This window comes from Malaya genurostris, chromosome 3, assembly GCF_030247185.1.
Source record: "Malaya genurostris strain Urasoe2022 chromosome 3, Malgen_1.1, whole genome shotgun sequence".
Lineage (NCBI taxonomy): Eukaryota > Metazoa > Arthropoda > Insecta > Diptera > Culicidae > Malaya > Malaya genurostris.
Window position 1 is genome coordinate 58789049 of NC_080572.1, and position 14107 is coordinate 58803155.

General features: G+C 37.9%; 1 protein-coding gene across 1 annotated transcript; it reads left to right on the plus strand.

The window, feature by feature from the left end:
- Positions 1-220: 220 nt before the first annotated feature.
- LOC131436203 (V-type proton ATPase 116 kDa subunit a 1-like) lies at positions 221-11199 on the plus strand. Its single transcript, XM_058604797.1, has 7 exons — positions 221-450; positions 517-810; positions 878-1084; positions 9131-9213; positions 9276-10723; positions 10779-10953; positions 11022-11199. The coding sequence occupies exons 1-7, from the start codon at positions 334-336 to the stop codon at positions 11116-11118; spliced, it is 2421 nt and encodes an 806-aa protein (XP_058460780.1). The 5' UTR covers positions 221-333; the 3' UTR covers positions 11119-11199.
- Positions 11200-14107: the final 2908 nt, after the last annotated feature.

The window sequence follows — 14107 nt, forward strand, 5'->3', positions numbered from 1 at the left end:
CGTTAACCTGGCCCTGGCTGGAAGTCCCGTGACCGGCAAACGCGTTATCTTTCCCGCTCTGCTACACAAACATGCGGGGGGCTTGTGCGGGCTCCACTGAAACGTTTACCGTTCGTAAGTGTCCACATGATAAGCCTCATTTATCATTGCCAAGTGCCATTCGAAACTTGAAAAGATGAAATGATAAAACATCAGTCGGAGTAACTGACGATTACAATTACTTCGGGGCCTCACGTTCAGTTTGTCTCCGCCAGTGGCTTCGGTAGGAGATCAATTTGAGTACTGCTATTCATTTTGCTGTTTGCGGGTCGTGTTCCTAAGGCGCATCTAATCATGGGAGCCATGTTCAGGAGTGAGCAGATGGATCTGGTCCAGCTGCTCATCCAACCGGAGGCAGCCTACCCATCGTTGGCAGAGCTCGGAGAGCTGGGAATCGTGCAGTTTCGAGATGTATGGGAAGCTGTTAACGGACCCGTTCCGTGGTGGTTCAATTCCTAACTGTACCGATGTTTTCAGCTCAATGCGGATATCAATGTTTTTCAACGGAAGTATACCAGCGAAATTCGCAGATGCGATGAAATGGAACGGAAGATCGGTTACATCCGTCGCGAGCTGACGAAAGATGAAGTTCCCACTCCGGATCTGTCGGAGAATCTGCCGAGAACTCCGAACTCACGTGAAATCATCGATCTTGAAGCCGCACTGGAGAAAACTGAGAACGAGATCGTCGAACTGTCCGAAAACAGCCAAGCTCTGCTGCAGAACTACATGGAGCTGAACGAGCTGAAAAATGTTCTCGAGAAAACTCAAGTAGAGCATAAAAAATTTTCAATTACTCGTTCCACCAACAAATCAAAGTACTATACTTTTTTCGCAGGGTTTTTTCACCGATAAATCGGCCGTTCAGAATCTGGAGGGAACTGGCGGGGATCCGTACAATGAGAACAAACCGCTGGGCTTCGTAGCAGGAGTAATCCCACGTGAGCGCATCATCGGTTTCGAGAGAATGCTTTGGCGCGTATCACGTGGTAATGTCTTTCTACGTCAAACACCGATTGATAAGCCACTGACGGATCCGCGCTCGGTAAGTGCGATGCACGGTGATGGTGGGATAACTATGAAGTGCTATTTATTGCAGTGTCTCGTGATGCTCTTACGTAACAGTTCCGTTAAAGGTTTTAACACTTTTACTTTTCAATTAATGGCTCAGGAAAAATGTTTGTTTTTGATCAAGGCAACTCCTATTGGTCGAAATTCGAAAAATGTGGCATACCATCCACAAATTGTAATGTAATTGGTTACACTAATTTTAGACTGTAACTTTTCTTACAGCCAAGCACAAGTTCAAGAGAAATGCTTCGTCTTTCAATTAATTTTTTTGTATTGATAAAAAATCAATCCAATACTCGAAGTAAGAGTTGGCTGTATATTCTGTTGAAATAGAGTGGCTAGATATTACATACAAAAAATCATCAAGGCTTTGCTTGTGAATCATTCTTAATTGATTAACCAACACTGTCTTAACCCATTTTATATGAAAAGTTTTGGAATTTTTACCTAATACTTCCGATAGTTCAGAAACTGAACATCGGGAACGGGTATAGTTGAAGTCGGTTAGTTTGGCCATCTATCAACGAAACCTTTGGATTGTAATAGATTTTGAGTCCCGTTTTGAGGTTTTGGTAACTGTTTTGCATCGTTTGTTTGCATTTAGGTGAATCGCCCTTCAATTTCGGAACCAAATGTCGAAAGTAGATAAATTTTTCATTTCATTTCAAGAGATCGTAAGACTGCTCATTTGAATCTTAGTTCGTGAATATTGATTTTATCATCTCAGAGAATTCGAAGTTAGTACCGATTTGGTGTTTTTGAACATTTCTGTATAACTTTTCTCAAAGTGACCTTTGTATGTCATCCAGTGTTGGTAAAAATCAGACAAAAAACAAATCATAGGTCAGAAAACTCACCGAATAAAGGTTCACCACTGTTTTTTTTACAAATGCGTTTCTCACTGAAACTGATTTCACATGGCAAAAAATCAGTTGTGGAAAGTTTACTAGCGAAAAAGGTTCGCACATTGAATATTTGAGTTTTATAGCCGTTATATCTCAACCCTTTGCAGAATACATGATTAATAAATTCGCTTTCGAACAAAAACTGAACCTGCTGTGATTAATAGAAATTACACTAAAACCTCAATTTACGCGAATTTAATTGACGCGACTTTTTTTACGCGTTATATTTGAAATAACGCGATTTTTTTTATTTAATTTACGCGATGATCGCGTAAAATAAGGTTTTTGCATAATGAAGAAAATCTCAATGTATATACAGATACAAAACAATCCAACCTGCTTCAGGGAATTGAATATTGCGAAATGTACATTAAAGAATTGTTTAGTTTCAAAGAATCTAAATAAGATCGTGTGCATCCAAGAATTAACTGAAAAGTAAATATTTGTTTATTTGTTAAAATAATTCATCTGACAAATAATAGTCTAAATGAAAGGAAAAAGGTACAAACGGTCAATTTATAAAAAAGAAACACTTGATAACTTTTGTGCAAACTTATGCGATGGTTCCCCAAATTTGAACAGATGCTCAACTTTGGAAAATGCACGTATACATTCTGTCATTGGTTCATGTAGTCCGAAAGTAGTACGATGAAATCTTGGTTGAAGTAGACTCGTCGAGCGTAGAGATCGCTGAGAAGCACGGAAGTCAAGGAGAGATAATAATTTTGGTGAATCAATATCGCCATTGATCACTTTAGCCACAAGTAACGCTTGCTGTATTTTTCTACGTCGCTCTAGTGTTTCCAGTCCAATCAGGCGACAACGGTCAGGATACGGTGGGAGATCCAGTGGGTTCCGCCAGGGAAGGTCCCGCAAAGCAAATCGAATAAATCTCTTTTGTACACGTTCTATCCGTAAATTCCAAACCAGTTGGTAAGGACTCCAAATTAAACACGCATTTTCAACTAGTGGACGCACCAATGAGCAATACAACGCTTTCAAACAATACGGATCCTTGAAGTCCCGACTAATTTTTGCAATAAATCCGAGTTGCCGTGTTGCTTTGGAAATTAAAGTTGATCGGTGTAGATTAAAGGTGAGTTTAGCATCCAACAAAACTCCGAGATCATTGACAAATTCGACTCTATCAAGCGTTTGTCCATCAATTTGATAGTCAAATACTATTGGATTTATTTTGCGATGAAAAGTTATAACTTGACATTTCACGGTACTGATTATTAAAAAGTTTCGTCGACACCAGTCTACGAAAATATCTAGGAGCTCCTGAAGATGGACACAATCTTCAACAGCACGGACTGCCAGGTACAGCTTTAAGTCATCAGCGTAAACCAATCTGCATCCGACGCCAAGTAGTAAAGCAGCATCGTTGAAGAACAGCACAAACAGTAGTGGACCAAGGTTACTGCCCTGAGGAACACCCGATTTATTCGTGAACGGAGAAGAAGTACAAGAGTCAAGCTGCACACGTAGTACTCTGTCGCATAGATAAGAGCTCAAGGTTTATAAATTCGCGAAACAGTAGTCCAACCGGCCAACGGGATGGATCCAGTGCCTTTGCTTTCATATCGGTGTTAAGTCCAATTTTATATGATACGAAAGACATGTTAGAGACATCCTTGCCTTTTGGAACGAGCCGTACTAAGTGAATTGGTTCATTTAAATCCAAGCAGCGAGAGACAATTTTTTGTACATCACTATCTGAGACTAATGGGTTGAGCCCAGAAAGGTACAACCAAAACTTTTCTGCGTTGGTACAAACAGATGGAACGGAGAGGTCACTAAAGTCGATCTGACTGGTTCCATGATCTGAAGGAGCTTGAATGTTTGTTGTATCATCCACCCGGCGACGTTTTGAACTCCTAGATAACGTGAGATTCGGCCATTCGGATTGACTTACTGTTCCCGTTATGTTGGCGATTTTATCAGTTAGGACAGTCACTGCATCGGAAAGCTGCTGTACTTGAGCAGTTAAATCAGGTACCACACTATGTGAATTTAGCGACTCACGGGAACAAGCTTGTCCATTATCATCGATGTATTTGCGAATACTTCGACCGTTAAGCTCTTCCCTGCAAGCGGTGCATACTAGCAGAATTTTGCCGAGAGTGAAGGCTTCCTTCAAGCCTCTAGTGTTAATACCGCAGCAGGCTTGATTGATATGCAGAAAAGCATCACAGAAACCACAACGCATAGGCTCGAGATCGTTGATTTCCTTTTGACACTCGCCGCATTGTTTTTTGTCTATTATGTCTCTCTACAAATTCGTAGTACACGGTCGATGAAAACAAAAGCGAAATATTGTATATAATCACTTTTATAGGACTATTGAGTGCGGTACACCGAAACCTCCATTTACGAACTAAACGGGGGTTCATAAAAAGAGGTAGTTCGTAAAAAAAGTTTACGTTATTTGGAATTTACTTATTGAGATTGCTTTAAACCCCTAACAATATGGGTATCTTCGGAATAGAGTTGATGAGTAGATGTCAGAAAACGATGTTTGAAGTGTTTCTGAAATCCAAGATGACGACTTCCGGTTTCTTGATATCCCTTGAAAACCCTTACAAAATGGGTATTTTCGGAACGGGATTTATGAGTAGATGTCAGAAAACGATGTTTGAGGTGGTTCTGAAATTCTGTTCTGCTTCATCATTTAAATTATCACTTTGTAATTAGGGACCCTCTGTCACGTCTCACCTTTCCGTTCTATATCTCCACATCCTTGCTTTCCCTTGAGTACTATCAATTTATAATTTTCATTTTCTGTTTCTACCAAATGGTTTCTGGTTAGCTGAGTGTCGTGAGAAAAGAAGAAAAAGAAATATTGACTATTATACTTAGTCGTTCTAAAAAGAAAAAAACATAGTAAAAACATGCAATTTTTTTTCACGGCCTATATTTTCTCCATATACTCCCAATAGTTACCTCAAACAGCAAATAAATCAAACAAACTGCTTATGAGATATAGCTTTCTGAAAGACCTGTTTTAATCCTGATGCCTTTCTCATATTGGGAGTACAAATTAGTTCGGTCCGTTTCCAAAAGATGGCTCTGGCTATTATGAATATAGAACAGTAACTGCTGATGTCGATCGTTTCAAGAGTTTAAACATCTGTCATGTCATTTGCTTCGGGTTTAAAAAAACTTTGATTTTCACTGTATTAATTATAAGTAATTTTGTGTAAACAAAACAGCATTTGCGGGAAGTTTTAGTCTTCTCTTTTAATTGCAAGAAAAGTTCTAGAGAAGTGCATCAAAGATTTTTCATTTTTCGTTGTATTTTGCTCCAATGCAAACGACTAGCAGCTGGACGACGCAATCGTTCTTCTTTGAAGTGAAATTCGCACTGGAAATGTCCCGCAGAACTGCTTCCTGTGTGAATTTATTCAATACTGAACTGAATATCAAACTGATATCAAACATTCCAGTAAACGTTAATTTTGAATTATTTGTGATTCTATCATGCTACTGAAAATGTTATCATAAATTTATGATCATATTTCCGATGGCATGTAGCAAAATTTATGTTGATACGTTAGATAAAATAAGAGATATTCACAATCAAAAACTCATCACTCTCTCAAAGGGTACAATTTGAAAAAGTACTCCATAGTAAAATAAGTCGTACTCACGATAAAACACAATGGACAGGGGTTATTCGAACTATTGACGTAGAACTACACAATTAACGTCAAAGTCACTGCTGAAATTTTTTGTTATGTTTAGGCAGTAGTTTTTTGTGTTCCTTATAAAAATATTTGTATCTTTTCGAATTTTTTTGAAAAATCAAATCTTTGGTGATAAAAGTTGTCGATCACGATCATCCAACACTCCATCCATGGTCAAGGTCATCCAGCGTTTTCATCGAATACGACGAAACAGTAGAATTTCCATGGATATGGCTCTCGTGAGAGGCAAACGGAGCATAAAATATAAAGACTGTCCCAGAAAGTATGGACGCACTTTGATTGCGCTGTAAATAAATCACAAGTGTTAGAGAATTTTATTCGATATACTGATAATATTAGACTACAACAACAAAATATTATTCTCAACATTTGCTACTTAGTCATTGTAGACTAGCTGGCGCAACTTCTTGCGAACGTTCCTCATTAAATTCCGTACAGACATCTTGGCGACAAGTTTTGACACTTTTTTCCAATCTTTTTCGAAGTGTTGAATGGTTTCGGCTGCTGATACATGTTTCCTAAGATGTGCCTTCGTTAATGCCCAAAATTCCTCAATTGGTCGAAGTTGTGGGCAATTTGGTGGATTCATGTCTTTTGGGACGAAAATGACATTTTTGGTAGTATACCATTCTACCGTTGATTTCGACTAGTGGTAAGAAGCAAGATCTGGCCAGAAGACAACAGGATCTTTGTGACTTCGAATCATGGGTAGAAGTCGTTTTTGTAAGCATTCCTTGATGTATATTTCGCTGTTTATTGAAGCAGTGCTGATGAATGGTTTCGAAATCTTACCATAGATACAAATTGCTTGCCAGACCATAGCTTTCTTACCAAATTTTTCGAATTCAATCGATGTCTCGGACTGGTTTAACACTTGCCCTTCTCGCACCGTATAATATTGTGGTCCCGGCAAGGATTTGTAATCGAGTTTCACGCAGGTTTCGTCGTCCATGATTAGGCAGTTCAAATTCCCAGCAAGAATCGTATTGTACAGCGTTCGAACCCTCGGCCTGATTGATGCTTCTTGTTTCGGACTACGTTTTGGTTGTTTCCGTTTCTTATAGGTTCGAAGATTCAAACGTTCTTTAGCACGAAGAACATTTGACTTTGAAGTGCCCTCTTTTTTGGCCACATCCCGATCTGAAACCTTCTTCTCTTGCTCGAACTCCTTCAGTATACGTTTATCCAACTGAGGGTTAGCAGAACCTTTTTCTCGACCCGTTTTCGGTTTATTTTAAAATTTCCTGATTGCATTTCGCACGGCTTTTTCACTTACTCCTTCCATTTTTGCTATCTTTCTCATTGACAGTCCGCGTTCTGTGCACCATTTGTACACAATTTTTCGACGTTGTTCTGCTGAAAGTCCACGCATTTCGAAACAAACTAATGAAAACAAATAAACAACTGCACAAGTGGTTAGAGAAGAGTGTAAACAACAGGACACAGTCATAAAAATTGACAGATTCTGAACCATTGCGAAATGGCAGCGGGTTTTGGTTGCGTCCATACTTTGTGGGACAGTCTTTATCAGTAGAAAATCCACTTACTGATTTACACACGGAACGACCGAAATCAGCATTTTCGCGAAAAATTTAGTTGATTTGCTGATTTTAGTTAGTTATTTTTTGAGACAACTAAAAAAATCTTACTTTTGCTGATTTAGATTTTTTATACTCATTCCCTTAATAATAATAAAATATTTGTTGAAATGACTATTTTTTTTAGTTGAATTCACAAATTAAACGTGCTGTCATTTCTTAGCTAAGGCACATTTCATTTCCAATCAACTAATTTTTTAGTTGAATTAAAGAAATATAATGTTGTTTTCAACCAATATGAATGGTTGAATTGGCTTCTGCAATCTGCAGCTATATGGCGCCCTGTCACCGAAACGGTAACACCGCAATGACTACTAGCCACTAGATGGCACACCACTGCCGAAAAATTTTCAGACGCGATTGTCTTTTCTATATTGGCAGGTATAAATACGATGTTGTATTGGAGAAAAAGACATAAACGAAACGTAAACATCGTTTTGAATTTTTTTCTTCTTAATCACTGTTTTCTTCATTCTCACTGAAAACTTTGAGCACTCGGAAAACAAAAACCGAATACAATAAGTACACCGGACGGCGCAGCTCGGAAGGTTTGAAGATACAAAAAAACTTCATCACAATTAGAGTGAAACATTCGAAATTCACTTCACTGTTCCGCGTAAAAACATTATTACGCACAATCGCTTCAAGTGCGCACAAATTTTGAATAAATACGATTTCCACTAACAGTTTACGACATTTTTACATATCGGTTTAGAAATTTAAATAAAGATATATCGAACACATGCGAAAAACATCAAAACAATTTTCAAGCAGTTTCAATAAGATTGTCCTTTTTAGCTTTTTAATGGATTGTTTTGCTTTGACACTTCTCATGAGTTTTTGGCTAATAAACTTGTTAATAATACCCATTTCAGTTTTGGTTTCTTTGTGCTGTCCTTCAGTAATGATGGTGATAGATAAATAGAAACAAATTTTCTGATTTTAATAACAAAATTAGTTGTCAATGAGAATTTCGTGTTGGATTGAAATATTGCTGGTTTGTGTCCAGGATATTCACCAACTAAACACATTCTCTAAAAATAAGAGTTTTTTCAGCAAAGTAAATTCTCAATTTTAACTAATTTTATAGTTATTTTGGAAATTTTGTTGTTAAAATCAACTAATTCAAAAACAGTAATACGAATTAGGCGCAGAGCTAATTTCGGTCGTTCCGTGCACAACATTTTTCTCGGCGGTATAATCGAACCGCATAGATTTCAAGTATGGACTATTTATAGGACTATATTTAATCTATAAGTTTGAAAACTATATTCGATTATTGAATAATCTCATAATTTGTAAAATCTTATATTTCTAAGTGCAAATCGATTCGATACTGATTCTTGTTTTGGGAAGGGGCTCAGTTTAAATACGAACACATACATAGAAGAGCAAAATTTCTATGAAACCTGTGAACTTATAGAAAACTGTCTCTGTTAAGGAAAGGTATTATAAAGTCTTGGAAAACATAACAAAAATTTGTCATTGTTCGTTATGACTTAACTTGTTTCGACCACCAATTTTTTTAAAATATGTAGTTTTATCTACTCGAAACGATGCTTAGAATTATTTCCAATCCATAGGTGTAATTATATCGAGATTCTGTTTGAAATTGATCGAGATGTAGAAACCTTACAAATTTATTTTTCAAATTTTGAATTTCCTTCATAAATTCATATAAAACAACGATGCAGTTTTAAATCAAAACCGCAAATTTTTTCCAAGTCAATATCAACTGTCAACGGATTTGGTATACAAATAGTGTCACACTCTCAAAACATTTCTCAGAGTTTCCAACCAATTTCAGGGCGACGAGGTGTACAAGATAGTATTCGTTGCCTTTTTCCAAGGAGAGCAACTGAAGTCACGCGTCAAGAAGGTCTGCTCCGGGTTAGTACAAGTTTTTTTTTAAATCTTCATATTTTATTTTATTTATTCTCCCCTCGCAACAGTTATCATGCCTCGCTGTACCCCTGTCCGAATGAGTATAACGAACGGGCCACCATGCTGCAAGGTGTTCGCACCCGCATCGAGGACCTCAACATGGTTATCAACCAGACCAAGGATCAGCGCCAGCGGGTGCTGCTGAGTGTGGCCAAAGAGGTTCCCAAGTGGGAGATCATCGCGAAGAAAGTGAAAGCGATCTATCACACTCTGAACATGTTCAACGTAGATGTCTCCAAGAAGTGTCTGTTCGGTGAAGCTTGGGTACCGACTGCCAACTTGCAGGATGTAAAAAATGCTCTGGTCTCTGGGTCGTCGGCGGTAGGAAGCACGGTGCCATCGTTTCTGAATGTTATTTCGACCCATGAAGAACCACCGACCTTCAACCGAACCAACAAGTTTACGCAGGGATTCCAAAATTTGATTGAATCATACGGAGTTGCGTCGTACCGTGAATGTAATCCGGGCTTATACACGATCATAACGTTTCCATTTTTGTTCGCCATTATGTTCGGTGATTTGGGTCACGGCATAATTTTGTTTCTACTTGGCCTATGGATGGTTGTCTGGGAGGAAAAACTCAACAAGAATAAGGACGAAATATGGCAGTTGTTTTTCGGTGGCCGGTATATTATTCTACTGATGGGATGTTTCTCAATGTACACCGGATTCGTTTACAATGATATTTTCTCAAAACCGATGAATATTTTTGGATCATCCTGGACCGTGGGTTATAATGTTTCCACTGTTATGACGAACAAAGAACTTCAGATGAACCCCGGCGAAGATTACTCGGAAACGGTTTATTGGTACGGATTGGATCCTGCGTGGATGCTGTCTACGAATAAAATTATCTTTTTGAACTCCTTCAAGATGAAACTATCGATCATTTTCGGTGTAGTTCATATGATCTTCGGCGTTTGCATGAGCGTAGTAAATCACGTACACTTCAGGAACCCAATCAATATCCTGTTGGAGTTCCTTCCTCAGCTGTTGTTCCTTCTGCTGCTCTTCTTGTACATGTGCTTCATGATGTTCTTCAAGTGGATTCAATACACCGCCGTTACGGAAGATGACGCGTTGAAACCGGGTTGCGCTCCGTCCGTGCTTATTATGTTCATCAACATGATGCTGTTCAAAGAGCAGAAACCACTGGATGGTTGTAAGGAGTTTATGTTTGAGGGACAGAAAGAATTACAAACGATATTTATCTTCATTGCACTCATCTGCATTCCGTGGCTATTGCTGGCAAAGCCTTTCTATATCAAGTTTACTCGAAAGAGCAAACCCGTCGGCTCGAATCACGTAGCTTCCGGTGGCCATGGAGATCACGACGAAGAACCGATGAGTGAAATTTTTATTCACCAAGCGATTCACACGATCGAGTATATTCTTAGTACCATCTCCCACACGGCTTCCTATTTGCGTCTGTGGGCTCTGTCACTGGCACATGCTCGTGAGTTCGCGCTTGAAAAATAAGACATAAATAACCCATTTACCGATCTTTTCAGAACTGTCTGAGGTGCTTTATACTATGGTGTTCCACATTGGGCTCAAATCGGAAGGTGAGTACGTAGGAGCTGTCATGGTCTACCTGGTCTTCTGGCCGTGGGCGGTGCTGACCATTGGAATTCTTGTTGGAATGGAGGGATTATCCGCTTTTCTGCATACCTTGCGTCTCCACTGGTAATTGCTGGCATACTGATAAAACATGAAAAAATCCTCTAATTTAAATCTATGATTTTGTTCAACAGGGTTGAGTTCATGTCGAAATTCTATCAAGGTTTGGGCCATCCATTCCAGCCGTTCTCATTCAAAGCGATGTTGGAGGCAGAACAAGAAGAGAAATAATTTTTCGTTGAATATCCCAATTTCGCAATTTAAAATGTGTAGTAGTCAAGTGTATAATAAATACCTGTTTAAATCTTTCGATTAATGCAAGGATCTGTTTTCATATGCATCCAAACCTCCTTTTACGATCTAAAGCTGGGGTCCGAAATTTGAGTCTGTTCGTTGATGGAAGTTTAGGTTGTTTCAGATTTGCTTAAAAAAATATAAAGAATATTGTAACGGGTACTGTTGAATTTTAAAACGATCATAAAGATCGTTTTCCGGTATCTTATCATCAAGTCCGTTCCGAAAATACTTGTTTTGTAAAGGTTTTTAAGGAGTATAAACTAACCAGAAGTCACCATCTAGAAGTTCGGAACGACATCATAAATCGATTTCCGGCAACTTAACATACAATTTCTACCGAGAATGTACATATTGTAAATGTTTTCTAGTAACATTTAAAAACCTAAAGTCGCCAACTTGAATTCGGAATTGTATTGAAATTGCACAGTTAGTCAAAATGTAGGTATGATACAGCTGACCATGAAGATTTTTGCCTTTCTCATATAGAAAGGTTATGCAATCACTGTGAAAACCGACTTTTGAACCGAGGCCCGGAGGGCCGAGTTTCATATACCATTCGACTCAGTTCGTCGAGTACGCAAAATGTCTGTGTGTGTATGTGTGTAAGTGTGCATGTAACGTTTTTTGCACTAACTTTTCTCAGAGATGGCTGAACTGATTTTCACAAACTTAGATTCAAATGAAAGCTCTTGTGGTCCCATACAAAATTCCTGAATATTATTTGGATACTACTTTCGGTTCCGGAGTTATGGGGTTAAATGCGCAAAAAAATTAAAATATGTGTTCTAACTTTTCTCATAGATGGCGCGACCGATTTTCACAAGCTTAGGTTCAAATGAAAGGTCTTGTAGTTCCATAGGTAATTCCTGAATTTCATCCGGTTCCGACTTCCGGATCCGGAAATATAGGGTAAAGTGTGTTAACAATTTTATACCATCACTGAAAAGGGCGAAAAACCGTAAAACCACTAGGTGGATTCCCGATCAACAGAGCGTAACAGGATTCTATAAAATTATATATGATTTTAATATTTATATCTCATTATGTTATACATATGATTCCAAGTCAGAAGCGAACATTCAGATTTTCTTAGGATTATAGCAAGTCTTGATATTATATTCAGGGCCGTTATATTCCAGGTACAACTATACTAGAGAATTGAGAAAAAAACCTGTTTTAATCCTCCTAGTGGTGTAATGATGCCTTTCTCATATCAATCATACTATCATATATAATATTGTGGTATTGTACAAAATAATCTTCTTCGATTCTTAAAAGAATAACCGAAATCGGTTTGTTTGACCGTCTACTTATAAAAACTATCAATTGGAGAAGATTTGAGGTCGATTTAGAAAACTTTTTACGGTTTTTCGCCCTTTTCAGTGATTGTATAAAATTGTGAACACACTTTACACTATATTTCCAGATCCGGAAGTCGAATCCGGATGAAATTCAGAAATTACGTATAGGACCCCAGGACCATTCACTTGAACTAAAGTTTGTAAAAATCATTTCATTTTGTTGCATATTTAAACCCAGAACTCCGGTACTAGAACTCAGATCTAAATGAAATTCAGGTAATTAGTATGGGACCTAAAGAGCCTTCATTTGAATCTAAGTTTGTGAAATTCGGTTTAGCCACCTCCGAAAAAAATTAGTGCACTTATTTTCACAATTTTTTGCCCATTTTACCCCATCATTCAGGAACCGGAAGTCGGATAAAAATAATATGCAGTTTTACTTTGAAAATCATGGTAATGTTGCTTGAAGAAGACGCCGATTTTTGCCTAAAAATTATCTTCTCGGATGAGGCACATTTTCATCTCGGCGGGTATGTTAATAAGCAAAATTGTCGCATCTGGGGGATTCTGTAAAGTAGTTTTGTTTCACTGAATTTAGTCATTTCCGTTCATTTACAACTATTTTTCAGTACCAAAAAAAGCTTGCTCATAGTTCTAAAATAGCCCTTTTGTCATTCATATGCCGGTAGGAAGGAAACGACAAAAGAGGTGGAGAGCGATAGATTATTTTTGTAGCAATATGGACTTACACTAGTTATTATATCTCGATGAACATTAGAAAAAAGGTCCCAAGTGCAAATGACAGTTTCTCTTGGTTTACTTTCTCTTTCAATTATTACGGCAAATTCCAGTAATTTCCAACAAATTCTGCAAAGCATATCGAAAGTTGATGGTTTTTGCTATTATCCTATGTGAAGTGTTAGATCGAAAGATTGCTGATTGGACCGTAATACTGGAAAGGGAAAGTAAACAAAGAGAAACTGTCATTTGCACTTAGGACCTTTTCTCGTGTTTGTATTCATATGATGCCAATATATCCTTTCAACCTCAATTGGTTCTCATGCCCAGCGTTGCCAGGTCATTTTTCCAAAAATCTGTATTTGGCGCAAAAATCTATCTGTACCATATCGGTATCAGAATCAACGTTGCCAGGTATACCGAATAGGCGAGACGAGATTCTGATCAGAATCTCATCAACATAAGTTCACGGAAACGTCACCAAAGCTCATTTTGGTGAGCAAAAAAAAAACTGTTTTAATGGTGTAATGATGCCTTTTTCATGTAGGGTAAGGGCTCCCTATTTCATCTCATTTGTAAGGACGTTAGCTTAAAAACCTGATTTAGCCATCAAAATCACTACGATTTTTCCATATTTCTGCTTAATTCGTCTTGCTTCACATTAGGAATTGATTCAAATTCCTTGGAAATTAAAATAATAATAAAAAAATCAGCTAGAAACACTTCTGATATGTTTACTAATAAGCTCCTAATTTCATCTCAAAGGTTTTGTATTCATCCCATAAATTAGCAATGGCGACAGCAATCAAAACAAAATATTGTACTATTACATCCTCAGGTTCAAAATGTAAGAATTTTCCTTAAAAAGGGCCTAATGCCAACTA